At 41.6% G+C, this 27,779-nt stretch overlaps 1 protein-coding gene across 1 annotated transcript in view; it reads right to left on the bottom strand.

Annotated features, from left to right (window-relative positions):
* Positions 1–80: 80 nt before the first annotated feature.
* LOC107742388 (trinucleotide repeat-containing gene 18 protein-like) overlaps positions 81–27,779 on the bottom strand; it is a gene marked incomplete at its 5' end in the record, with an annotated part of 41,701 nt that continues 14,002 nt past the window's right edge. The window contains 19 exons of the mRNA XM_016555337.1: positions 81–4,067; positions 4,153–4,227; positions 4,366–4,602; positions 4,911–6,193; positions 6,506–6,664; positions 7,121–7,237; positions 7,763–7,871; positions 8,334–8,409; positions 14,153–14,270; positions 15,158–15,335; positions 16,947–17,075; positions 17,489–17,892; positions 18,609–18,851; positions 22,505–22,765; positions 23,682–24,054; positions 24,176–24,347; positions 24,432–24,587; positions 24,709–24,842; positions 25,538–25,689. Of these exons, the coding sequence (XP_016410823.1) occupies positions 3,861–4,067; positions 4,153–4,227; positions 4,366–4,602; positions 4,911–6,193; positions 6,506–6,664; positions 7,121–7,237; positions 7,763–7,871; positions 8,334–8,409; positions 14,153–14,270; positions 15,158–15,335; positions 16,947–17,075; positions 17,489–17,892; positions 18,609–18,851; positions 22,505–22,765; positions 23,682–24,054; positions 24,176–24,347; positions 24,432–24,587; positions 24,709–24,842; positions 25,538–25,689 (4,583 nt within the window). The remainder of the gene's footprint in view (positions 4,068–4,152; positions 4,228–4,365; positions 4,603–4,910; positions 6,194–6,505; positions 6,665–7,120; positions 7,238–7,762; positions 7,872–8,333; positions 8,410–14,152; positions 14,271–15,157; positions 15,336–16,946; positions 17,076–17,488; positions 17,893–18,608; positions 18,852–22,504; positions 22,766–23,681; positions 24,055–24,175; positions 24,348–24,431; positions 24,588–24,708; positions 24,843–25,537; positions 25,690–27,779) is intronic.

Below are 27,779 nucleotides of genomic sequence, written 5' to 3'. Positions count from 1 at the left end.
TGAGGCAATTCAGAGCCAGAGGGTTTTACACACTCGATTAAAAAAAAGTGAAAAATGCAACAAAAAACAGACAAACTCAATTCCATTTCATGACGTTTATTGATGAACTAGAAAATACTGATACTAAAAGAATTGAAAAACACCGATAATGCTGGTTGCGTCTGTAAAAAAAAAAAAATCCAATTCCACAAGTTCACACACAAGTCAACAGCAATCTTTAATATCGGTTTCAATGTTTACAAAATTTATTTTGTAATTTTGCTTTTTACAAGATTAAATGTGTGTACAAAGTATATCCATACTCATCTCCCCCTCTCATAAAGGATAATTTACAAAACCTTGATGCTTTAAAATTTCAAATAATTTCAAAACTATAGCTTTTTTAAATTTTTATGATTATTTTTATTTTGTAACAGGACCATATCAATGCTGAAGGAACAGCAGATAAAGAGCAGTGAAGGACCAGCCTCCAGTCCACACTAACTTTCTCTCTCTCATCTCCCACATTAATGAACACGTTCCTTCCCTCACTAGCAGCTACCTCACAGAATCCAAATTCAGCAGTATTGCACATTAAGCATGGAGGACGATTGTTCCGAGAGGGGGAATGTCATAAAGAAAGAAACTAAAAGAAAAAGGTTGAACAGAATCATGCAAACAGTGAACTCTATAATGCTTCTACTCGGCTATACACTGTTTTCTAATAAGCCAGTTAAACCTTATACATCATAAGATACACTCAAACGGACCCTGGACGAGTAGCAGAGGACTCCAGCGCTTCATCCCACATGACTGCTACCAGCAGAGGCCACCGTCTCATTCAGTGACCTCCATTCACGTTACACTACGTCACAATAAGCAAAATATACTTTTGTTGATTGCTCTAATATTATTCCTAGAAGCATATATGCGATTTCTAAAACATGCAGACAAAAATACTCTAAAAAGTGCTTTCAGCTTGACTCAAGCTCCGAGTAAACGTTTGTTTTGAGGGGCACTTAAATTGTACAACTCACTAAACAGGCAAAAATATTCAACACGGATCTGTATTTAAAAGATCGTGTCAAATAAAAAAAGAGCTTGCTTACTGTTGCTTCAGATTCACTGTGCATTCGAAGATCATTTGGCATTTGAATTAGCTTTGGGTGTGTGTAAAATCCTCAACCAAATTAGGTGACTTAGAAAAACAGTCCGAACCGGAATAGGCTGAATATCGTTTTAAGCCTCAAGACCACACATACAATGATAAAACATGTTAAGAAATACAACCTATTGAATATCAACAAGATAATATCTCTTTAAGAGAGACCGGGGCAATGTAATATGAAATGTACACGAAAAATATATATATATTTCAGACGGTTCTACAATACGCAATAGTGTCAACATTTCTATAATATAAAGACATTTTCAAAATACTGAGTAGGCCAAATATTTTCCAATCGCAAAGACTGGAAGTCTCTAGTGTCCATACCCTTCTTGATCTCACTATTCTCCCTCTAAAAACGGGGGGAAAAATTAAACAAAACAACAGAAAGAACCAATAAGTATCTACTGAACATCATTCACAGAGACATCAGGGTATTCATCATGGCGAAAGAATTTAAAAACAGGCAATGGTTTAAAAGCCCACATGCAGTGACATTTCTTTCACAAGTGTAAAAATACCACCAAGAGAAAATATCAAACAAAAACATGAAACGTTGAACCAAGGTGGGAGGTAGAAAAAAATTTGGCTGGGCAACTGCAGACAACAACAACAAAAACAACAACAACAACAAAAAGTAGCCTCTAACCTAATCTTTTCTATACATCTTGGTAACCATAATTGTTTAAAAAAGATCAGTAGAGATCATCTAATGGTTTTTGTTTCATTATTAAAAAAAACCCCATACACATAGACATGAGAAACGTTTAAGAACAGTTTCCTTCCAGCATCAAACAACACGTGCCCAACCTTTAAAAAGACAAAAACATTCATACCTCCTCTGAACCGTAAAAATGAGGCACAAATAAGAACCATAATTACAATTACGCAAATAAGGTGTTTGCTAGTCTCTTCATCCATGTAAGGATGCATGCCATAAATCAAATACATTTGACTGGTCTTGATTAGAGAAGCAGCGAATACATAGCCTGGTCCTAACTGCCTCTGATGACTGATGGCACTTTCTCTGGAACACAATATCAATCAGAAGGACCTATTTTCAAAGACAACATTCAGACTTTGATTCTGCCGGTACACGGCAGCTTTTAGGGACCAAGGTTAAGGCTATTAAGAACGAACCAGAAAACGGCTTGGAATAAAAGTCGAGATGGAGAAAAACGTAGACGTGAGAAAGGCAAAAAACAACTCCGCTTTCGACTTTCAGCGCTAACAGATAACGTCACCTGCACTGCTGCTATTTGTTTATTCGAAGAAACTGCTTTCATGCATGAGATGTAATTGCTTTCTGTGGGGGATAATTCCAGAAAAAAAGAGAAAGCCGAGTAAAATAGACATGATAAGCAAGCGTAGCCTGATTATATGGTGCTTTTAAAATCTCATTCTAAATCTCTCACTGACCCTGAGAAGCAATGAGAGAACTAAAATGGTTTTCCCACAAAGCGCTTCACGTCCACCTGAACAGAGGATTGTCAAGGGAAGTCTGTCCTGTGTAAGACCAAGGGCAGAATTTAAGTGCTTTCTGTTGTAAAACGGCATTATGGGACAACTGGCTTCGAACACTGTCAAATCCCACGAACCATTTGTCCTGTAATAGTAGTTTTGATATCAAGATTACATTACATTACGTCGTCAATGTAGTGGGCATCTGAGATTCCAGTAACGACTTACAAGATCTGTACTCTAAAACTAGTTCCTGATATTTGTTAACATTTTAAACATTATTCACAGTTTATTAAAGCTTTTTTTAAATCTTTTGATGCTTTAAAAAAATTACTGTCACATAAATCTATGGTACACGAAAATAAAATATATTTGTTCATATCCTATATAGCTTGTATGCATGTATTTACAAACGGGCATCATCTACATCTGTTTCCGTCCCAGGAGAGCCCTTGACTCGTAAAAAGAAACCTTTCTGCCGCCGCGGCTGAGGGCCGAGGATCGTATATAAATATTCTGATAGATCTTCTGGGCCATTCGGTGGAAAAGTGACTCACACTTTCCTATTAATAAACAGTTCTTCCGGGCTTGCAGACCACAGTTCAGTCCTTTCTTTTAAGTGCTTCTCACATGGGCCGCAGCTTTACGTCTGTTATCATTTTACCCGTCTGAGTTCATTAGCCAGCCCTTGAAGCTACCAGTAGTAACTGGACAGCGGAGCGTGTGGTGGGGACGACTCTCTGGGCAGAAGTGTGACATGGCCTGTCAGCTTTAATTACTCTTTCCGCTGTTGGTCCCACGGCCAAAGAAGCTGGTTCCAAGCAGGCCTTCTCACCCGGAGAATGAGTCCTGCAGAAGTGTGATGGCTGAGGCAAACAGGGCTCAGCTGTGCAGATGCAGTTGACCTTCGAGACATTTTTGACGCGCTTTCACTTTCTTTGCCATGTTTTTCTCTTCAACTGGAGATTCCCGAGAACATAATTTGTCCACCACAATCATGAAGCGGAGTACTCCATTAACAGACCAAACACTTGCGTTGAACTTCGAATCTAGCGCAATTTGACAATACCGTCACCATCGTGTTTGAAATGATGGGCATCTGTTGAAGTGGTCTCTCATCTCATGGATGCTTGTGTCTTTGTCAGGACGTTTTCTGTACTCGTCTGATTAGTCAGGCTTTGGGTGAAGCCAACACATCTGTCTAGCCCTTGTATCTCATTCGTTTGGTTCCACGTGCCTCATTTGTTGATCCTCAGCAGATTACAGGAACCCCATCCGTGTTGAATATCATTCCCGTGGTGGGCTCATAAGTGCCAGCCAGGTAGTAGAGGTCTTCGCTGTCTTGGTACTTCTTAGTTTTAATCATCTGCTCATATTGCTCAAGGCTGACCACCAGACATTTATGAGAAATGGTCTGGACGTCATTCTCATCAATGTGAGAGGACTGGTAGAGGGCCCGCTGAAAAGAGAAAGCAGAGAGAGCTATCGGTCTGTTTTCACCCAGACGAAGAGGATCAAACCATTTACTGGATTGGTTTTCTTACCTCCATGAAGTCTTTTCTCTGGTTGGAAGCCTGCAGAACAGCAGGAAGACTTTGGCCAGACATTTGATCCCAGTTCTGCCAAACAAAATTTGATTAGTTACAAACCCAGATAAAGGCAAGACTGGGACAGATCAAGTACCATTCCAGTACTAACATCATAATGCTGTGCCCGCAAACCATTATTCTTGTTTAGCAAAGGGAGATGAAAGTAACCTTTTTGTCATGAAGTTTCTTTCCAGGGTTGGTTTCCTCAGGATGATAGAACCATTTGACACGGACCACCATGTTGTTTCCCCAGGACTCCCACATGCTCTGGATGTGTCCAATGAAGGGGAGGTTGGGTCGTCCAGCAGACAGGAACACGGCACAGTCTCCAATACGGATCATTTCCTTCCCACGCATTATGGCTTTGTAGAAAAGCTTTTTCGCCTTCCCTTTCATTCCCCGCCTCTGTCAGAAGTTGAAGGAAAAGCAAAAGGATATTTTTATGTCCTTTTATTAAAAACTAACAGATTTTTTTTCATTTTGTTATATGAAGGTCACATTAAAATTGTCTTGGAAACTTTTTACAAGACCTTCATTTGTATTTGCAACTATTTTTTTTGGAAGCATAGATTGAAAGGGTATAGCCCTCACGTTCACGTCAAAATGGAAGTATACTTTGGACTTTACACAATGCAATACATAATTTGAGATGTTGTAGATATAGCATAGGTGGGACTTCAAGAAAGATGCAATCCTAAAATCCATGGGCTTACCTGAGTAGGCTTTCCAAACCACTTCCACAGCTGTCTGGCAGGAAGGAAAGCGGAGATCTTGGGCCTGTTCTCGACGGAGGGTAGCCTCTGTCTTTTTGCCAGCTCCTTAGTAGTTGGGAGGTGGATTCCCTCTCGTCTTTTGGGGCGACCGACTCCCTGCTTCACCTTCTGCTGTCTCTGGGGCTCCTGCTGCTGCTGTGTGGCAGACGCCTGCTGCTTCTGGATGTTGGCAGCAGGCCCCGTTTTTGACTTGGCCTTCTCGTCTTCCTCCTCTTGAGGTGGTACATGCTCTGCGGCTGGGGATGGTTGAGAAACAGCAACCGGTTCTTCATCTGAGCTACAGGAGGATTCTTCATCACTGGTGGTGGAGGACGATGAGGAGGAGGAGGAGGAGTGAGAACCAGCTGAGGATGAGGAACTGCTTGTGGATGAGCTGGAAGAGGTGGGACTTGTTGCCCGCGAGCTGTTGGAGCTGGTCGAGTCTTGTTTGGGCTTCTTTTCCTGCGAGGCCCCTTGCTCCTCTTCTCCCTCAGACTCCGAGCTGCTGCTGCTGCTACTGCAGTTGGGACACTCCAGTTCCTTCTTGTCCTTCTCCCCTGATTTGCTCACCTTCATCAGACCCTCACTTCCACTGCCAAGCTTACGAACACTGTAGGTGGACACGCTCTCTGTAGTAGGCGGGTCTGCCTCACTCGGCTTGTTTTTAGCTTTCAGTGTTTTGTCTGCAGTGGATATTGTAGTGTAGCTGACACCCATGACAGACTTATTCTCTCTTTTGGAGAGGTTTTGGCCCTCCATCATCATGAGGGCTTTGGTCTTCTTGGTTTTGGGTGACATGACTCCCTCATGGTCCAGTTTGATAAGGATCTCAGTCTGCGGTTGCCTGCGTTGCGTTTTCACACCAACCCCAGATGCCTCATCCTCAGGCTTTCGCAAGCGTTTGACCGGCTTTCCTTTCCCCGCGGGACTCGCAGTCTCATTGGATATAAAGGAGGCCAGAGAAGTGGAGGGCTCATTATAGAGATCCACAGACAGAACTTTTCCATAGAGCGGCGGCGAGTAGAGAGACTGGGGCTGGGAACGCACTTTGGCTGGGGGCTTGATTCCTGTGGTTTTCTTCTGGCTTTCATTAGATACGGGGATGGAGGGGCTGGCTGTGCCGACTTGCTTAATTTTTCTACCTGGCCGTGGGCCGCTTTTCTGGCCGGACAGGGGCCTCTCGGGGACCTGCGTTGGGCTTGGTGTGTCAGGCTTTTCATGCTCCTTTGGAGCGACTTCAGGCTCTGGAAAGCAGCACAGGAGGGAAGGTTTTAATATGCCAGACCAAAAACACACTTACCTCCACAAAAATGCTGGGAGGCTAAAAGCAGTTCCTGTTATGACAGTAAGCTCTTTCCAAGCAAAAGTAAGTGATTTACCATCTATGAAACCACCAATCCAGTCCACTTTTGTAAGATCACTGCATTTCTCATTTCAGTAACACCAGTTCTGACGTCTTAATGTTTAATTTGAACCAAAGCAATAACCACTTTTACAAAAATACCAGCCAAAATGTCAATGAGGGTAAACGTTTGATTCAAAGGAGTGGAAATTACCTGGCTTGGGTTTGGGTTTTCTTCCTCGGCCCCTGCTTTTCGGAGCAGACTGCTCTGTGTTTTTGGGTGGTGTCTCTTTGCAATCAGGTACATCCTTACTGCACTTCCTTCCTCGCCTTTTGGTGCTAGCCACGAGGAGCGCAGGGGACGGTTCTGCACCTGTTCAGATAAATTCAGTTTAGAAAACATTATCAATAGACCCAATAAGGACATTTGTGATTGACAAAATTGACACACACAAAAATACTGGCACATTTCCATGTGCTTCTCTATTTGATATCTTTTGAAAATGATCATCCACAAACATTTTCACAGTCAAACACATATAGACACACATTAATATTTACCCAGTGCTCTTAAATATTACACACAAGCCTTCAAATCTCTCAGTCTCACTCTCAATCATATGCAACCCCCTGGCAACTAGTGGAAAAACATCTTTTACTGAATCCATCATCAAGCTTCAAGAGCAAAACCAAACACAAATCAGTGGCCGCATGGACTCCAAACCAAACAGAACGCATATGGGCTGTTTACCTAACTTTGACATTCAGGTAACGTTTCATGCGCTGCTTCGTGCCTTGGCTTTTACTCCCTGCTTCGCTGAATACTCACACTGAATCTTGTAGTCCGCCGGCAGCAGCCTAATATGAGAGAGCGGGATCCGGCCAGTGTCTCCATCATCAAACTCCACTGTAATCAAATCGTCCACGTCTTCCATGTCCGGGCTCCCTGTGGACAAGTAACAGGGTTGACGACTGATGCAAAAGAACACGCATCACCTCAATTTACGTTTCCACTGAGTGAAACGGCAAACACTGCTGTGAGAAAAGAGCGACCGCATATTTCTCAGCGGCTGCCGGGATTCATACAGGGCCTTTTCATTCTCATTGGCTGACAGCGGCAGTAGCAGCGACCTCCCTTTAAGAGTTTCTTGACAAGTCTCCAGCTCTCTCCTTCCTCAGTGGGAGGGAAAATAAATAATAATAGAGCAGAGCTCTGCATGTAGCTAACCACACCATCCTTCATTCCCCGGCTCGGTTTATCTGGCAACGCTTATGGGCTTGGCTAAAAGATTTAGATTAAAGGAAATTAAACAACCCTGAAAGGTTCTCTTACAACGCCTCTATGTGGAGGACAGTGGAGATTTGTGCATATTTTTCCATTTGAGAAATGCAGATGCAGTAAAACGCATTGGTTAATAGTCTGTAATAGCCAGTGAAAGGCGCTCAATTAAGTGGAACAGGAAAGCCATACCTCTGACGACCGTGCCAGGGTAGAGGCAACGGTACTGCTGGCTCCAGTAGGCTGCAATCCGGGTCCCCTGGGGAAGGTATCTAACGGAGGGGGGTTTCACATCAATAATCTGTAGGACAAAGGCAGTGTGGATCAGAGAGGATTATTAGATCAACACCTGTGTGCATTCAGACACTTCGCGGTCATCTATCTTCTAAGCCGAATAACTAATGAATCATTTTCTGGCGAGGAAATGTATATTTTGTGTATATAATCCATCTTAGAGCGGCGGTAATGGCTAAGGTTGCTCTTGGCAGTGGTCCGCTTCCAACGGTACATTAGGAAGGAAAGGCGGTAGCCGCGAAAGCGTGTGTGCCTAAACCAACAGACAGAGGTACTGGAGCAAAACATGCCCTTAGCTTAATAGCAGGGGAAGGTGCTAAACAGCTTCTATATTACACCGTGCCTCGGGCCTGTTAGCAGAGAGAGGAAACCGAGGAGTGTGCCTGGAGTAAAACACACAGGCCTGTTGTGGTGAGCTGTAATGTGTATGTGGGACAGCGAACGATGTAGGGCAGTGTGGCGTACTGACCGCCTCCTGTAGCAGTTGCTCCAGGCAGTAGATATGTGGCCTGTTCCCCCTCTCGCCCTCCACCACCACACTGTATCTGTAAGACAGGACACAAGTCATCAGCCCAAAACAAAAATCTAGGAAACGCACATCCTGTTGTCATGAAAATATTAACGTTCAATTATTTCCTTATAGCGACTCATTTGAGAACGCGTCAGGATATTCAATGGGAACAAACAAAAACGTAGGCCAGGACTTTATTTTATCTATCAGGAATTGATTTGACAGTGAAAAGTGATTGTTCCATTTTGGAAAAGAACTACTCCCTTTCTGAAATACAGGCGCTATAATTTGTAAATAAAATATTATATGGCATTAAATTACCGCAAATTACAACAAATAGTGACAGAGCTTTTCTTTTGTATTGTGAAGTATATCGGAGTCCAACAAATCATTTAAATAAATAAATAAAATGTAGAGTAGGGACTTCTATTCTAATGGATTCTATGCATTGTTTGATCTGAATGCGAGCTTGCAGTAAACTGTAGGAAAGAGGTCAGGTTTTAACAGACTGAATGTTAGAAGTCCTGCATACGTCAACAGAGAGAAGTATGCAGTGTTGGGGAGTAACTAGTTACATGTAACGGCGTTATGCAATTTAATTACAAAATAAATGCAACCGTAATAGGTTACCGTTAGAAAAAAATCTGTAATTAAATTAAAGCTACTTATGAAAATGTTAATGATTACAAAGAGGGTTACATTTGAATACTTCTTGTATTAATATTTACTATTTCTTTTTATGATTTTAAATCTCTATTTAACCTCAGAATGATCTCAAAGTAAAAAGAGGTGCTCAAGTCTGATTTTGTGGTGGCAGTTTTAAAATTAAATTATTATAATCTTAATTCAAGTGATGAAGGATTTTGAAAGTATGACAGTAATCAGTGTTGAATACTACAGTTAACCCTGCCGGGTTTAAATGTTTTAAAATGATAAACAGTTGAAAACATTTGTTAGAAATGTAGAAAAGTAATCAAAAATTAATCAAATGTAATCCGTTACATTACTTTTATAAAGTAGGCCAATTGAAATAGTTACACTACTTCTTACATTTTAAATAGCGTAACTTGTAATCTGTAACCCATTACATTTCCAAAGTAACCTTCCTAACACTGGAAGTATGTTATTCACATTCACATTCACAATCAATCACATCCAATCATAGACCCAATAACATGCATTTTAAAATAAGATAAAGGTGATAGGCAAAGTTTCAATTAATGCAGACTTTATATATCATGAAGTTTTTACAAAGGCTGAAATAACCACAACAATAAACAAAGACTATGGCTGTAGAGCTATATGACTATTGGTTAACAGTAACTAATAGCCTGCACATCCTAGCTGATGTCAGCAAGAAGCAAAAGTTGAGCAAGTTATTACAATGTGATGAAAGATTAAGACGACCGTTGTTTTTATTCTTTGGAATAACATGCACAGATGTGTAGTAATAAAGTGAAGGGGGTCACTTTTGTCATGTCGGATAGGTGAGAACACACATGAAACTGTCGAAGGAAGCTGTCTGTACCCAGTGCATAATGATTTTGTCTAAAAATATAATGTAGTAGGCTGTTGAGGAGAGATGCAGAGGGGCTAAACCAAAAGACTCAGCAGCCCAAGAGCTAGAAGACAGGGCTCTTTTGGGAAACACACTGAGCTTTGAACCGGCCTTTATTCACAATGCCCAAAGGAGCTTGGCTTTCTCTCTAACCACCCTCCCCCTTCCTTATTCAAGCTCAACCTTAGGGATACAATTTGGAGGGGCTTGCCGCCTTTTTTTTAATTCCTTGCCCGATGAATTTATCCTTTTGTGGCGGTTTTATTGTCTTTACTGTCAAGAAGTCAGAGCAGTGGGGATATGCAAGATAAGTCAGTTTCTTGACATCACATGTGAGAGCCAAAATGGGCTCTGACGCAAATGGAAAAAAGGAATTAAAAAAGAGGCAGACCAGGCTAAAAGTCAGTGTGTAGGCGGACCACAATCCAAACATAGGGTTCTCTCTCCAGATTTGGAATATTATTGGAATATTATTTCTGGAAGTTGGCAGATTTTACCTGTGAAAAATCTGCAACACCCACTTTCAGCTAAACTAGTTTCCACTGCCAAAGTGAACCAACATGCAAATGCATCAATACTGTTAAATAAAAAGGAAGCTTTTGGACTTTTATTGGTTGTCTGAGGAAAAGAGAAACAAAAACTCCTTTAAAGTGCAGGTCACTCTCTATTATTGGATGCAAGCACATGAGCCTTATAAATCAGAATGGGCGCATACACGCAGCTGCATGTGTAACGTCCAAGATGGTGTTTCTGGATAAAAAAATAAAAAAAAGGCAGTGACAGTTGGATGTTTAGGCTTTTTTCCATTTGGATTCATGAGGGTGCCTGCAGTTCAAGCATGGACCCAGAGCCAGGCTTCAGAGGTGTCCATCACCGAGTGGCAGCCTTATTACTGTGACATGGACCTGGGAGGTGATGTGGGACAGCGTCCCCCAGATCACTTCCTCCTGGATCTGGCCTGAGGGGGAGGACTCTGCTGGCCAAACCTGATTGGTTCTGTCTGCAAAGCCTGGGACAAATTCACACCAGCTGCGTCGGGGGGAGGAAGACTGACCGGCAAACAGGGTTAAATATCTATACACACATCATTTGTAATAAAATTTCCTTCGGGAAATAACTTATTCTGATTTGTCACTCATTCTGCAGTCAAACATTTTTGTATAATAACCACAAAAATGTACATTCCCAAGAAACTGGTTTTCCTAAATAGAAAGTGACTATTATCATTCCAGAGTCTCTTTGTTCTCAAATAAAAAACAATTTCAGCTCAGATCAATTTTTCATACCCATTGTTTTATATATTTGGGAAGTAGCCTTATACTGGATGCTCCGTGTGGGTTTATTTTAGTGTTGAATATCTTGAAACTGTACTTGATGATACACACACACACTACAACATCACTTAATATAAATAAATCCTTCAGCATGTCAGCAGAACAGCATAAAAAGCAGGTCTAAAAAAAATTACTATTTACATGTCAATGGAGAAAACTGCTCAAAAGAAAGTAGCTATGTGTAGAGGCATAAAATGCAATTTGCTATATTATATTTCTCTCTGAGATGACATGATGACATGCAGAAATCTTTGATTATTGTCGGAACAGTGAGAGATGGGGAATTTTAGCTGTGAAAAATAAAATTTTTCTCTCTCTTTACATAGAGCCACATCTCTAAAACATAATTAAAGATACAACAGAGAGAAAAAAAAATGGCGAGCCAGTGAAGGATGGAGTGAAACATTCAATTAGTTTGCCATTACCCATAAATAATGGGCCTGTGCCATTAGCATGGTCTTCACGTCTGAAAGTGTGACAATGGCTTTGCCAAAGGCCTTTTCTGAGCAGAACACAAAGGCATCGTGAAAGCCGAGGCTCAGGCTGAGAACAGACACTTTTCCTTACCCTAGATTTCAGTTCCAATTCCACACCGGCTGTGCGAGTTATTGACTGCACAATTAACCAGTCCGCTCTCATGTACTGCAAGTATGTTCATGCCTGCAGAAGCCCAGGCTCTCCACAACAGGCTCTGTTAATGAAGACAGGCGAGGCATATAAACATCCAAGTGCCCAAGCACGGATTTTCAATCTCTGGATGCGTTTAAGGTGTTGTGTAGCACAAGCCGTCACAGAATTAAATTTCCAGAGGGCAGGGTGGACAACAAGCGATCTGTTGCAGCCCAGCCCTCCGCACTAGCGCCTGCTCTCGTCATATTAAATCCTCTCGCAAGCAGTTCTCACCGTTACACCGAACTACCCATTTTGAAGAGCCGCGGTAACACAGTCCTGCACAAAGGCACCTTCCCTTGCTTGGCTGGAACTGCTATTTTTAGTATAAGAGACACATGCAGAGCGAGCGATAGAGGGAGAGATATTTCACTGCCAAAATGCGACAAACATATCATTATGCCACGCAAATGAACAGATAAAGCACCACCTTTCTGCTCCTTTAATTTAGGGATTCACATTTGTGAACTAGCATCCAGATTTTCAACACGTCGCCTGACCTCTGGCTCGCAGACCGCTGGAGTTTGGGAGAAGGGATTGTGATGGCTGCTCCTTGCATTGGGACTGATAAGAGGACGATGTGTTTCTGTGCTGCATGCTAAACACAGTCATTGAGCAACCGTGGGCCATTGCTCTAATGAAACTAAAATGGAGGACAACACATTTCACAGAGGGCAGAAACGCAACAGAGCCCTTCTCATTAAAGATCCCCGGACCAGATGCTGCACCAGTTTGACAGTTTTCACCAAATGAGATTATCTTTTATAGAGATGACTTTGAGAGGAACTCTCTCACCCCTCAAAGGACTAAAATTTGTTCATCCAAGTGGATAATAGGCCATGGGAGACTACAGAAAGCATACAAAGTCCAAACAAAACAAAACTGCCCATTTCTGTCATCGCCTCCCGCAAGACACTTCACACCCCATCTGTTTCCTGACCAAACAAAACGATGTACTTCCAATTTTTTCCATGGAGAACCCTGAACTGGATCTTACAATAGGAAAAACTTGGCAATATTTCACTGTCTGTAACACTAAGTGGCTCAAGTAATCGGTTTGGTAAAAATAATCTGTAAATGGCCAGGGAGCTACAGCTAAATAGGGCACAGGAATGAACGCCAACTTTTAGTGGCCTTGGTTGGAAGCCTCGGCTCGAACCAACTGCCTCTGAGATTAATCAAAATATTAAAACACTTAATTCAGAGGAAAACTAGACAAAACTTTCTCCTTGCGTAAAGTACTGAGAATAATGCAATCAAATGAACAAATTTTGTATCACTGTCATGTATTTGCTTACAATTAAACATTCTTTTGATTTGTAAATGCATAAAACACCACAGGTTTTGGTTAGGTAATTTTAGATCATTTTACCTAGCCATCTTTGCGGTGATTTCGGTTACAAATACACTTCTCTAATCAGTGGAGCTCGCTTCAGGATTGACAATAATGTAAATGATTAATCTGTCAATTAAACATTATTTAAATATAATAAACAAATACTGACTTACTGGCTCTACAGAAGAATGTACCCTTGCCAAAGGCTGTTTATATACCAAGACAGTTGACACATATCACTAAGAATGTAAGAATCCACAACATGCAATATGATATGGTGTAACAAATCCCACCTTCTAATAAAAACAGCTAATTGCCAATTGGTAATGTTATTGTGTTACTGCAGCTTCTGTTAAAAGCGCAGGTTTCCCATCAGTGTCGATAGTCTTGTGAGCAGCACGCTGACATACAAAACAGTTGCGCTACAGGCGTCCCGAGTTCGAATCTCAACTCAAGGACCTTTCCCAATTCCGACCCCCTCTCTCTCTCTCACTTCGCTTCTTGTCAGTTCTGATCTGTCCTATCATAATAAAGGCAAAAACGCCAAAAAACCCCCCAGTTCCCATAGAAGCAATCAATGTCCTGAAATGTACGCTATTTTAACTCTATTTGACCATTCATGGGACATTTTGTAAATGATTTTGTTGCTGATTTGAAATGCTACTTTAAATGTGAATATGGCAAGCAGTTTTTCAGATTTTAGTATTTCCCCATTCAAGCAGATGGGAGTGGGTCTAGCAAGCATTTTACACAATATTACACATATTCTTCTATGACAGTTATTGTAGCCTATAAGAGATTCGTACATAGACAAACAACAAGGAAGACACAGCAGAGGGTATAAAGAGAATGAAAACAGCTCGGGTGGGGGGTTTCTTACATGTCAGGAGAGTGAACCGTGCTGACGTGGCCGGCATACAGGAGTTTGTCATCCATAGGGATGAGGACCCGTAATCCATCCTGCAGTTCATCTTTGTTAATGACACAGTTCCGAGGGGCTGGGGGACACAGAACAGAGACATGATGAGATGAGAAGAGAGACATGCTGAAACATGTGCTGCTAAATAAAACCAGAGACATCTCATCACCACCTTAAAAACTGCAAATGATAGAGAAAACAGCTAACCCACGGAGCTGCTTATGGATGCAGCATCTTAATGTGAAAACTGTTCCCAAAAGAAAACGTAATTATGCTGCTCTCCAAGATACCTCATTTTAGCCAAATTCTAAGACAGCATCACATGTATTAATAGTGGAGAAGTAAATCCCAGAGTGCATTGTGACAAGGTCAATGGAAAAAAAAAAATCTATGAATTAAAATGAATTAAATTGAAATATTAAATAAAAACAATAAAATAGTTTCATGTTAAAATAATAAAAAAGGTAATATTATTCCCAAAATTGATGTGCTATGTATTTCTATGCTTATAAGTGTATAGCAGAGCTAGCTTAGCAACATCCTCACATCATCAAAGTCTACTGAAATCAATTGTGACCAATTGTGCCTCTCTCTCATGGGAAGGGCTGTTTGTGTGGCACACAGAGTTGCTGTCTATGCACAATGTTCCAAATCGGTCACTAGTGAGGTTTCATGACGGTTATGATCCTGTCAACGTAGGAAGCAAGCAGCTCACAAGCTAATGCATGCAGTAACACTCAGCTCGCCCCATTAACGTATGAACGCAATCAGGCCGAATCAATTTTAAGATAGGCTGTGAAATTATCTCTCCCTCACGTCATTCAAAAGACATTCACTTTTAATTGCATGCACGGACAAGAAAATGAAGTCTGATTTAGTCATAAAACAGCAATTAAAAACGTGGAAGCAATGAAGGGAAAGAGCTCTGCGGCCTTGCTGACAAGAGGGAATATGAAAGCGTCTCACTGGGGGTGCAGGGTCTTTCGGGCTGAGCGCTCACAGGGGGATTCTCATCCTCGGAGAAGCTGCTGTCCTGGTTGGGCTCAAAGTCCTCATCAGCAGCCATACTTTCCATCAGTTTGCTGACAGCACCGCCCTTCCCACGAGCCTGCTGGGGGAATTCAAGCACATTTTGCCCCAATTCCTGTGACAATATGAAATATTGAACACTGAGCCATTGTTGGTTCAGTTCTAAAGATGAGACCCATGTGCTTACTAGAGGAGAATTGATTCAGTAAAACCCATTTAGATGAGTGACACGCTCGGCTCGCCCGGGTGTAGGATTTCTTGATTTCGAATGCGGCAAATACCCAGAGGAGTTCCCGAGCGTCTGCACTGTGCATTATAACGTGATTTATACATAAGATGAAAAAACAGCAGCAGTGGAGAGTTTTAAAAAGCAGTGGAGATTTATCGTGAGAAGAAATAAATAAATTGTGCGGAAGGGGCGGAGAAATGGATGGAGCGAGATGTCGTTTGGTTAATTTCACTGCTTTCCCGCTGAGTGTGCAGTCTAATTAGGCTTGCTGCTCTACCGCACTCGCCCCTTTTCTCTCTCCTTCTTCCCCATCTCACCTCCCTCCCTTTGGTCACGGTGGGTACTGAGAGCAGGCCCATGCAGACTGGGACAGGGGAGCAGGAAGGGGTGGCTCATTTAAATGCAAGGCTTCTCCCAATAGGCCTTGAGCCTGCCAGGTAAAATTATTCTAATCCCTTTCGCTGTTTCTCCTCGGCATCATAGTGTAGCACAAAATGGCTGCCCAACACTAAGTCGGTTTCAAATATTTATTATGTGGCATGTTACAAATGTGAAGTAATACACAGTGCATCATGTATTTTATGTACTAAGAGTGTTAAGGCAGGCCAAACTAATGTAAAAGTATGATATTTTTGTCATCAATTGTAAGAGTGTCAAAAAATATAATATAATATATTCAAAAGTTTGGGGGTTGGTAAGATTTTTTTGGGTTATGGAAAGTGGTCTGTAATGCTCCCCAAGGCTGCATGTTAAGTATTATTAAAACTAGTTTTCTATTTTATTATATTTTAAAATCTAATTTATTCCCATGATGGTAAAGCTGAATCTTCAACAGACATTACTCTGGTTTTCCGTGTCTCATGATCCTTCAGAAATCATTCTAATATGCTGATTAGTTTAAAAACTTTTCTTATTATTATCAATGTTGAAAACAGTCATACTGCTTAATATGTTTGTGGAAACCATGATACATTTTTTCAGGATTTTTTGATGAATAGAAAGTAAAAAAAAAAACAGCATTAATTTGAAATCATTTGTAACATTATACATTTCTTTACTGTCAATTTTGATTATTTAATGCCCCTTGGTGAATAAAACTATACATTTTTTTAAAGAGAAAAAAGTCTTACTGACCCCAAACTTCTGAATGGAAAAATGTAAAATAATATTTAATACAATTGCATGAGCCAAAATAAAATTAATAGATAAGCTTAGCTTATAATACCTTTATAATACACTAGTCAACATTTGAAGTGTTGTCCTAAAACCAAAATGCGTTCTTGTCTTAGGACAACTTTGATGAACTTTTTTGAACCACTTCAAATGTTGACTACTGTATTTAATAAACAATAAAAAATATTTATTTCCCAGTTGATGGTTGTTGGTAGATCTTGGAATTGACTCAAGAGGAAACTACCATTTCTGTTCATGAGTCAAAATATTGCAAAATATCAGCCAGTTTATGACTTATTAGCATTGCAGTGTTAGGCAAGTTACCTCTCTGGCTTTGGGCTTCACCTTGCTCTTGCGCCCTGGGCTGACAGGGAGAGCTCCGGTGCCATCCGAGGGTGTGCTGGAGAGCTGGGGTGGGGGCAGACACAGGGGGGTCTCCTTAACCCTCTTCTTCTGGAACATTCACACCAGATACAAAGCCAAACCATCAGCATGGACTAGAGTGAAAAGCCTCATACAAATGCATGACACAACTGGGCTCAGTTCTCCCAGACATTACAGCTATTCAACAACACTGGATAGACAAGCAAACATTATTAGGCAGTCATGCACTGAACACTATAAAAATAAATAAATAATAAATAAAAAACCAACGAGGGAGGATTCGGAGGGTGGAACGGTGATGGCTGGTAATTGTAGCCTGGCAAGCGGCAGTCATCCTTTTGTGTCCAACAACATGACACTCACAGCAGGAGGCTTTCTTGTCCGACAAATGTAGCAGGACACCTGCTGGTATCAAGCGCCCTCACCGTTTCGTTGGGTCTGGCACATAGAACTTGGTCTACATCAATAAAACAAGGGCTTACCTTGTTGGGGTCTCTCGCTTCCTTGCCTTTGGCCAGCTCCTTAGGGCTCTGTGGGGACGCTTTGGGGCCACGGACGGGTTTGGTAGTAAGCGGAAGAGGAGTTTTGCTGGACGGGGAGATGGGGTTGGCTTGGGCAGCATCGTGGAGGAAGATGCGTTCGCTCCTCCGCCGCGTCCATTGTTCGTCTTCGCTCCCTTCAGCGGTAAGGTCGAAACTGAACTCCCGGGGAGACTTGGGTTTCCTGGGTTTGCGTCCACGCTTGCTGGGGCTGGAGTCGTCACGCATAACGCTCGCGGGCGGCAAGAGCGGGAGCTCAGGAGCCGACCATTTGCCATGCAACAGCGACGGAAACTTCTTTCTCGTCTTAACATCGCTCTCGGAATCTGTAAACTCGAACTCTGTACCTACAATCCAGAAGACATAACCTTCGGTTATTACTAAAGCATGCAAACTAAATGCACTCGCACATAAACGCAAAGTGCCTTTTATGAAAAACACACCAGTAATGTAAATACTAGCCCATCTGCTATAATTTAAACCATCTACATTGGTCAACTCATTTGCAAACGAAGAACGACAATATAATGTGCACATGTGAGATATAAACAGGGCCAGATGTGGGAGCAGAATTAAGTCCGAGCGTTGTTGCAGGGTCTTGGAATAGTTAATGAAGGGGGCTGTTGGTCTCCGCTGGCAGGCCTGTCGTGTGCACTGCTGGGTACACGCTCAGGATCACAGCACAACCTCATCAAAGCAAGGCCTGTCAGCATCACATTCTCAGTGAGCGCAAGCGGCGCAGCAAACACACACACACAAATGCGGCGGGGGGATAATGACACTCCATTCTCAAGGTGGGGCACGACTGATGGGTGTCTATATTGAATAACACCCCTACTGAGTGACTGCTCCAAGTACAATGTGTTTTCATCTGCCAGCACCTTTCAATTCTCTCACTCGCCGGTGCACATGCACGACACAGCGCAACAAAAGACAGCCAATAACAATGCATCACCTTGTCACCTGGGAATTCAAGTCCCATGAGCTTGGAAAAGCAGCTGGTGTCACATTTAAGAGATTACAGATGAATCTAAGAGCATAGGGAAAAAAGGCACTTCCTTACCCAGAAGACTCTGCCGTTCCTCTTTCTTCTTGGCTTTCTGTTTAGCCTCCAGTTGGACAATGGAGAGCGGACTGGCGACAACGGGGCTCGGGATAGCGCTGGCGGCGAAGCGAGCCAGAAGACCCAGCCCGCTTTCTTCTATGGATGACGAACACAGGCCGACGCTTTCATCAAGCTTGTAATCATACCCATCTTCATCCTCGTCGTCATCATCCTCATAATCATCCCGTTCGGTAAAATACTCTGTTAACAGTGGGAAGAAAATCCTTTAGGATTTTTGACAAAACATGAAAGGTTCAGAAATTGATGAAGCCTGGGATATAATGCAGAGGTTTTTAACTCTAGACCTGTAGGACCAGTGTCCTGCTGAGTTTAACTATAACCCCAACCAAACAAGCTAATAAAGGCGTTAAGAATTACTTGTAAATTACACTCTTAAAAACAAAGGGTCCATGAGTGTTTTTTTTTTGTTTTTTTTTTGAAAGAACCATTTTAGGGTTCTCAAAGAACATTTAAGCCAACAGTTCTTAAAAGAACCACTTTTTTCTTGGTGTAAAGAACATTTTAATAATCTAAAGCACCCTTTTTCACTAGAATCTTTTGTGCAGTGGAAAAATTCTTCATGGAATCGTGGGTGCCAATAAAGAACCTTTATTTTTAAGAGTGTGCAGACAAGTGGGTTAAATAGAGATTAAAGTTTGCAGGGCACTGGCCCTCCAGCACTGGAGTTGAAGTGCCCAGGTTTAAAGTGATAGTTTACTCAAACATGAAAATTCTGTCATTATTTGCTCACCTTTATGTTGTTCCAAACCTCTATGAGTTTCTTTCTTCTGCTGAACAAAGATAATTTGAAGAATGTTTTTTGTCCATACAATGGAAGTTAATTAGGTCTAATCAATGTTGTTTCAGACTCTATTGACTTTCATTGCATGGACAAAAAAATAATAATAATAATAATATTTTTTTGTGTTATGAATTAGGGGAAAAAAAAAAAATCACAGGTTTGGAATAACATGAGAGAGTAAATGGCAAAATATTCATTTTTGTGTGAACTATCCATTTCAATCATCTTCCATTAAATCAAAACCTCAATCCCATGCAAATAAATAAGAAATATCCAACATATAAAGACCATTTTACTTGGCAAGTTCTCTTTGTAGAACAATAAAACCATCAAATTCAATCTGCATAGCTATGAATACTAGCTTACGATCACTAATGCATCATTCCGCCAGCAGTAGTGTTCTTCTCACTTTCAAATATCCATTGTATACTAGCACCGCCGTAGTCGACTTTCTCTAGATTAATGTGTTCTTGCTCAAACACTGCAGCCCACCCACCACTACACAAGATTACTGGTGGGGGACAAAGCCTGGTTTCATGCGGGCAGCATATACTAAGCTGGGTAGGCAGGATCAAGCAAGCGCAGCTTTCAAACCTTCAGAGCTTTAGGGCAGGATTTATAATCAGCATGGCTGCTGGCTCGTTCCAAATCAAGAGGAACTGGGAATGCAAAAGCCCAAACCAAATAAGAGAAGCCAGTAAAGTGGCCTTGCCCAATGTGCTGAATGAGCTGAATCACTGAGGGAAAAATGGGAATAGAAATAAGCCACAAGCGCTGCAGAAAGCTAAGGACGCTGGCAGAATCCCTGACTAAGAAAGTCATCAATTATTAACAATCTCTTCAGCTCGGAGCTTGTCTAAACTGATAAAGGACAAAAAAAAAAAAAAAAAACTCAAGGACTAACAGTAGGTACCCACTTTAAGCAACACCCCCTTTTCTCTCATTCTCTGGAGGGTGAGGAACACACTTGGTGATGGAAACAGACACACAGGATGTTTCAGTGCGGTTGTGAGTAGCTAAAGCCAGAGGTGAGTTTGTTAAAGACATAGACTTTGTAGCAGACAAGGACTTCGATTGGTTATGTTGTGATAATTGTATAGATGCCAAAGCGTTAAAACCTGAAGCATGTATTACATGAACTGACAGCAAGCAGAGGATGTGTACAGGAAGAAGAAAGCTGAGGAACACAAAGCAGGCTCTGTGAGGACAGTCCTCCATGACTCCTGAGACTCAACTCAGACCATTAACTACTTCACTCATGGTTATGTTCTTTTTCAATTCAAACTTCTTGCTTCCTTTGCGGTTAAATAAAAAAAAAAAAAAAAAAAAAAAAAAACTTAATTAAGGGAAAATAATCATAAAAACTAAATCAAAATAATAATTAAATCTTATACACGGCAATCTTAATCAGACATTAAATTCTAACCAACATCAAAGAGAAACACTATTTAGTTATATACTGTATAACAATGGCAAAATAAATCAAAATCTTGCAGATGTAGAGAATTTCTAAAACATCAAATTATTAATGACCAAAAATAAGGCGGTGAAGAAGAAAAAGATGAAGGTAAAGAAGAATGTGAAGGAGAAGGAGGAGGTGGTGAAGGAGAAGAAGGTCAAGATGAAGAACAAGGTTGTGAAAGTGAAGGAGGAGATGGAGGAGGAGGAAAAGAAGATAATGGTGATGGAGAAGGAGAAGATGGCGATCTCCTAAACTATATATATAAAAAACTTTTTCCACCAAATACAAACATAACCATGGCTTGAGGGCATATAACCGGAGGTGAGCATGTTACAAAGGTATTTTTAACACCTCGTTTGTTATCCAGTCTTTTTTTGTTTGTTTGTTTGTGTTTTGGTTCTGTAACAGTGTAAGCACAAATTAGTAGAAATTATTGAGAAGTCACAGCAAAAGAGGGTGGTGGCCTACTTACAGGACAATGCTCAAGGCTCAGGTGACATGGATAGTGACCTCACGCTGAACAGCTGGCTGCCCAACTCCCAGACAAGCCCTTTGCTTCTTATTTTGTTGCAGCAGGACAAGCAAACGCACAGACCGATAGACATTCAAAAGCATCATGGGTAGGAGAAGGGGTCAGAGGTGGAGGGGTGGCCAAGCAGCTGCAGGGAGAGAGCGAGCAGTCTAGAGAAGCTAGGTTATTCATTTTTTAGTAAATCAGGGTGCTCCCTATTTTCCAAATATCCCTGTTCACACACTTACCATAGTGGAAAACACTTCTTGGAACAGTTCAAGATTTATGATTGCAGGTTAAGCTTTAAAGTTCTACAAATTCTGGTTGCGTGCATGTTGATTTAGTGACTTAAATGTAGTTATAATGTAGTAGTATGCTCTACTACCAGTGCTTTCACGTTAGTTTATAGGACTAATTAAAATGTATACAATATTATTATTAAATGTAGAAAACATTAGCCAACATCCATCCTATCTGAATTCAACAGTTTCTCATTTGTTAAATATCTGATCTCTTTGAAGAACCTAACAAGAAGTTAGTTATGCTGCTCAAAGTCATTTGGCCTAATGAATCTCATGAGCGCTGAATTTATGCAAAGGTCTCCTTGTGACAGCTCTTCACTGATGAAAGGGATATTTGAACAACAGAGGAAACCAGGAGTGTGGAGCGTTGCAATCTAACACTCTACAGCAGGAGATGTAGCGAAAGAGACAGAGAACACTGCATTACTTTACTTTCAGTAAAAATGAAATCAGCATGTTTAATAAAGCTTGGGTACCAAACTGCAATACAATAAAGAACACTTTCCACAGCCACACACATTTTAATGCACAATGGCAAGACATTCCCATATAAAAAGTAAAACCATTTCGAGGTGACTCTAACAAGAGCCGATTATATTACATACTGGATGTGAGGTAGCAAATTCTGACGCAAGCATCTTAAAACGGCTTCTCAGGAAAAATGTCATCATGACCAATGGTCATGGTTAAAAATACAAGACAGACCAAAAATAAAAAAAGCTAAAACCGAGAGGCTGCCTTCTCGATTCTGTGCATAGTGAGGTATGCTTTATTAACCTTGATCAAATGAGTCCTCAGAGGAGCTGACTCCTGCCTCCTGTAGCAATAAAGCAAAGTGCTTATGTTTCCTCTCTTTGGCCGCCTGCTTGGACTTGAGTGATGAAGACGAAGATGAAGAGGTTCTCTTGGACGATGAGCGCTTTTTCTTGGATGGAGTGCTGCACAGGCCGAGGAGCTGTGGACGTGACCCTGTTCTCCCCAACATGGAGCTGGGAGGCCAGCCATCCTTCAGGGAATCGTCCTCTTCTGAATCTGTGTCTGGTACAAATCACAACAGATTTCACTCAGGATGGAAGTCCAAAAGCACGATAAACTAAAAACTGAATCAAAACAATTATACTAGACTATTATTTTATATATATATATATATACACTGCCATTCAAATATTTGTGGTCAGTAAGATATTTTTTGACTAATACATAATACTTTTATTAATCAAGGATGCTTAAATTGATCAAAAGTGACAGTACAGACATTTGTAATGTTACAAAAAAGCTCTATTTCAAGAAAATGCCGTTCTTTTGAACTTTCTATTCATCAAAGAATCCTGGAAAAATGTATCACAGTTTCTACAAAAATATTAAGCAGCAAGTTTTTAACATGATAATAAGAAATGTTTCTCGAGCAGCAAATCAGTATATTAGAAGGATTTCTGAAGGATCATGTGACACTGAAGACTGGAGCAATGGCAGCTGAAAATTCAGCTTTGCCATCAAAAATAAATTAAATTTTAAAATATATTAAAATAGAAAACAGCTCTTTTGAAACTAAAACAATATTTTTCAATATTACTGTTTTTACTGCATTTAAAAAAAATGAATTGGTAATTAGTACATTTATATATCAGGACAGCATTTTTATTCATTTTATGTAACAAAAAAATCCTAAAAAAAATAATTGATTAATACCATTACTGGGATATAAAATTACTTGTACTGCCTTGCTCCTAAATAGTAACATCTAAATGCAGCCCACAGTAATTTATTACAGATATTACCTTAAACACATAATGGTAGATTAGTTATCAACAAAAACTCTCCATTATCTAAGACGAAAAAAATACATATTTAGAAGGAAAAGGCCCCTGGGGATCTTGTAACCTGTTTACATTAGAAACAAAACACTGGTAACAACAACAACAAAAAATTACACTTACAAAAAAGTCTGACTTACTGTTAGAATAGCTGCTGATTTCTGACCTCATTGGAGAATAAGGTGCTTTCCGCTGGCCCTTTCCCTTAAGGCATGGATCTGAAGGCTTAGTTTTGGCTAACATTTTGCTTTTACCTCCTTTGAAAGACTTGTGAAAGATGCTGAGATCTTTCGACAGGCTGGATTTTCCCATCTTGACTCTCATGTCTATATCGGTGAGCATGGGGACTCTGCTTCCAGAACTAGCCCTGGACTTCCCTGAGGAACCGTCTATGAACTTACAAGAGGGCTTGCTGTGTTTACTGAGCTTAGTGAGTGACAAGGCCTTGTCGAGTTTGAATGCCAACTGCTCCTGCTCACTCACTCGACTCTTCTTCACAGCCATTTTAGGTGCCTGTTAAAAGAGATAAAAGCAATGAATGGATTTTATTTGATACAACATGCATGTTCTACAAAAGCAAAAATGTTCAGATATTTAGGAGCTAGAAATCCACTCCAGTATAACAGAGACCAACCTCATGAGAGAAGCTTGAAGATGCCTCCTGCTCGCTCCAGCTCTTTTTTTTCTTCTTCGATCTCAACGCACTCTCTTCCTCCTCCTCCTCATCTCGGTTAGAGGCCCGAAAGCGCTTCCTCAGCACCTCCCCGCTCTCAGAGTCCTCTGAGTAAAGCACGCTTCTGCCCAACCTGCAAAACAACAGAGCGTTCAGCTGGAGGGCAGGCCGTGTGGAGCACAGCTGGGCCTTATCGGTGCCTGAGCAACACACTCACTTCGCACAATTCGAATCCAGCTTGCTGGAGGGTGGAGACAGTGCGCATAGGCCATGTTTCCTCTTTCGGGGACGTCCCGGGCCCCTGCGGGCTAAACTTCTGTTCTTCTCCTGCTGCTGGATCTGTTGTTGTTGTTGCTGCTGCTGACGTTTATCTCTGTGAATCACAGGGATCACAAATAGCAGATTGTTTGTTAGAGGGATTAAACGAGATAGATTTGCATTACTGGTCTTAATAAAGCGGTGTAAAGGGAGGTAATATTAATTGGGAGACTCACTCTTTGTCTCTCCGCCTCTGCAGTTTGACCAGCTCTCGTTGCTTTTCTTTGTAATGTTGCTGAAGCTCAGCGAGTCTCACACGGTAGTTCACTTCTACGGTGTCCATTCCCTCCAAAGAGGATTTGGAGAACATCTAAGAGAGGAAAACAAGATTACCGTCTGTGGTTGGACTTCCATAGCCAGTACTCTAAGCAGCAACAAAAGTATTATTAGCTATGCCAAATGTCTGAAAAAAAGTAAACATTGCTAAATGTAAAAATTAAAATGGCATTGGATTTTGTATTTTAACTGCATTTAAATGTAAAAATTACAAATGCCTCTAACTGAAAACGCAGTTAAAACGTACAAAAAAAATCAAATTCCACTGGAATTTGTAAACACTGCTTAAATGTTAAAACATTAAATACCACTAGCTTTAAACGGTGAAAACAAATATTTAAATTCCACTGGAAATGTCACTAGCTGTAAACTGTCAAAACGTAAACATTTAAATGCCACTGGAAATGGTAAGCACTGCTTAGAAGTTAAAACATCAAACACCGCTACATGTAAACACAGTTAAAACAATGTAAATGCCACTGGAATTTGTAAACACTGCTCAAATGTACAAAAATTCAAATGCCACCATTTGTAAACATTGTTAAAAAGTGAGCAATTCAAATGTTACTGGAATTTGTAAACATGACAAATTAAAAAATGTTAACATTGCTTGTATTTTATCGACAAAGCTTTTAGAATCACCATTCTGAGAGCAAAAAAACCCCTCTTAAGCAGAGGTTTATAAGAGGGAGAAGAAAATAAAAAGAGTAATAAAAAAGGCAAGCATACAGGTTCATCTTTCTTCTGTCTCCAGCTGTATTTCTTATTAGGGTTGAGCTCTCGGGGGAGGCGGATGATAACCTGAGGTTGACACTCAATGGCCTCCAGGAGGACCTGTCTGCCAGCTTCCAGCAGACTCTCCAGTCCACAGAGCATTACAGCTGCACACACAAACACACGATCGATAGCAACATTAATTACCTCTAGGGAGCACGGGGCAGCCCTGCATTCTCCAATACATCAGTATATATGGGTGTTTCTTGTGTTAGACTGCATTAATGGAGTTTACATCCAGATACATCCAAAAGACCAGACAGTTGCATTTACTTATTCCTTAAATGCAAGTTTTTACTCTAAAAGCTGCTTGAAGAACAAGCAGCACAAGCACACTGTTCAACACTCCAACAAATTCTGAATATATTCACTAGAGCTGAAACAATTCCTGAGCTTGTTTCAGCACATTACAGCAAGCAAATCTCTCTCCCCAATCACCACGCTTCCCTGAGAACTGTTGGAGCACGCTAGATCAAGTCCCACATCCTTCAGATTTCCCTTCCTCTCTCTGAAACGAGACTCACCCTGTGTGTCATCTCTGGGTTGCCTCTGCATCTCCAGCTCTGCCATCTGGCTGAGCAGGGCCATGCCTTCCAGAGCAGTGGACTCTAGGGGACCGACGCCCACGCAGAGCTCAGATCTAGAGCTACACGCATCTGCCAGGATGGACACCGCTCCGGCCTGCGGAAGCTCGCTGGCTGTGACCAGGGCAAACATGCCTGCCATGGGGTCTTCAGGCAGGATGGCCACCGGTGCGGAAGAGGGCTGAAGGTGAGGAGGGCTGCTGTTAGGCAGGAAAGGATTGTCAAGTTTGGACTCCAGGTGTGGAGCGTCCGGGACAGGATCGCTGAGGTCTACTGGGTTCAGGCTATCGGAGAGATCTAAGGGCGGTTTTGCTGGTTGGATGTCACAAACCACATGGTGTGCGTCCGTGTAACTAGATGAGGATTTGTAGACTTGGTCTACCAGACCAATCGAGGCCTCTGCAGTTTCTGCTCTGGTGGTTCTCTCAGAGTCCAGCCTAGATGTTTTGTACAGCCTTGGATGGCTGGAGGCGGCAGCTTCGATTTTGACAGCCTCCCTATCTTCCTCATCTGATTCCTCCTCTGGCGATGGTATGGCTTTGTCTCTAGGGTGGGCTTCGACCTCTGTGGGGGAGCTAGAGTCTTGGGTGGTGATGGGTGCAAGCCTCAGGCTGTCCTGGCTCAGGACGTCTTTGCGGTCTTCCAGGTTTGGCTCTTTTTTGAACACTGCGCCGCCCTCCTCCATGGACTCTGGCTCTTTGGATGCCTGAAGTGGCTCCACAACCACTGGAGAACACAAGTGCTGGGGTTTGACATCTGCGGCGGTCGCCAAGTGTTCGGAGGTCTCAGCCGGCAATGGTACATCTGGCGCCAGGCCGTCAGCATCTGCGGCAGCAGCCGGCTGGAGGAGGTAGGGATAATGGCTGCCGAAAGGTGCCGTTATCGATTGGTACGGGTAACCGGGAGGAATTTCTGCCAAAGAAACAGAAGAGACAGGTTTTTGAGGTGCTTATGCAAAGAGTAGAGGGGCTTTAGTTCCCTGCGACAGAGTGACAAAGTGATTAATAACCCGACATGTTCTTCGGTACAGGGGCTTTATGAAACTTTCATGAACCAAATGGCTTCAGCGCAAGCATCCCAAAAGCCCTTATATACACATAGGCCAACACGTTCGTGCATACTCATACATTCAGAACGCACCGTGAGCAGAAAATCTATTTATTCTGAGCATTGAACATTTTTAAAGGGAAACCGCCAGGGGATACGGGTACAAAAGGGCTGCTGTCATAAGAAGTCTCTATTGCAGTGAAGTGGCAGCTGGTAATCCCATATGTGGGGATATTTGCAGGCTACTCATTAAGACTGCACTACCCTGCACATTCTGACATGAAGAATAGCACACTGCATTTGATTGCAGTCCTGTGTGGATTCTTGGTCCCCTCCCAAACATATTTCCTTAAAAACAGCACTACGGTGATTAATGACCGTGCATTATTAAACAGCTTTCCTTTCGGTTTTTGATTAGTGTCCCTCTCATTTACTGTGCAATATGCAAATAAACAATTATTTCATAAGACCATGCAAATCTACAGTTGAGGCGACTGTGACAAATTAAGCAGACTCAAACCTGGACATTTAATTTGGGAATGCTGATCTTCTCACTTACCACGGTA

Source organism: Sinocyclocheilus rhinocerous, unplaced genomic scaffold (assembly GCF_001515625.1).
Source record: "Sinocyclocheilus rhinocerous isolate Xijiao unplaced genomic scaffold, SAMN03320098_v1.1 scaffold2086, whole genome shotgun sequence".
Classification (NCBI taxonomy): domain Eukaryota; kingdom Metazoa; phylum Chordata; class Actinopteri; order Cypriniformes; family Cyprinidae; genus Sinocyclocheilus; species Sinocyclocheilus rhinocerous.
Note: the sequence above shows the minus strand (reverse complement) of the source record. Positions and strands in the feature narration are given on the sequence as shown.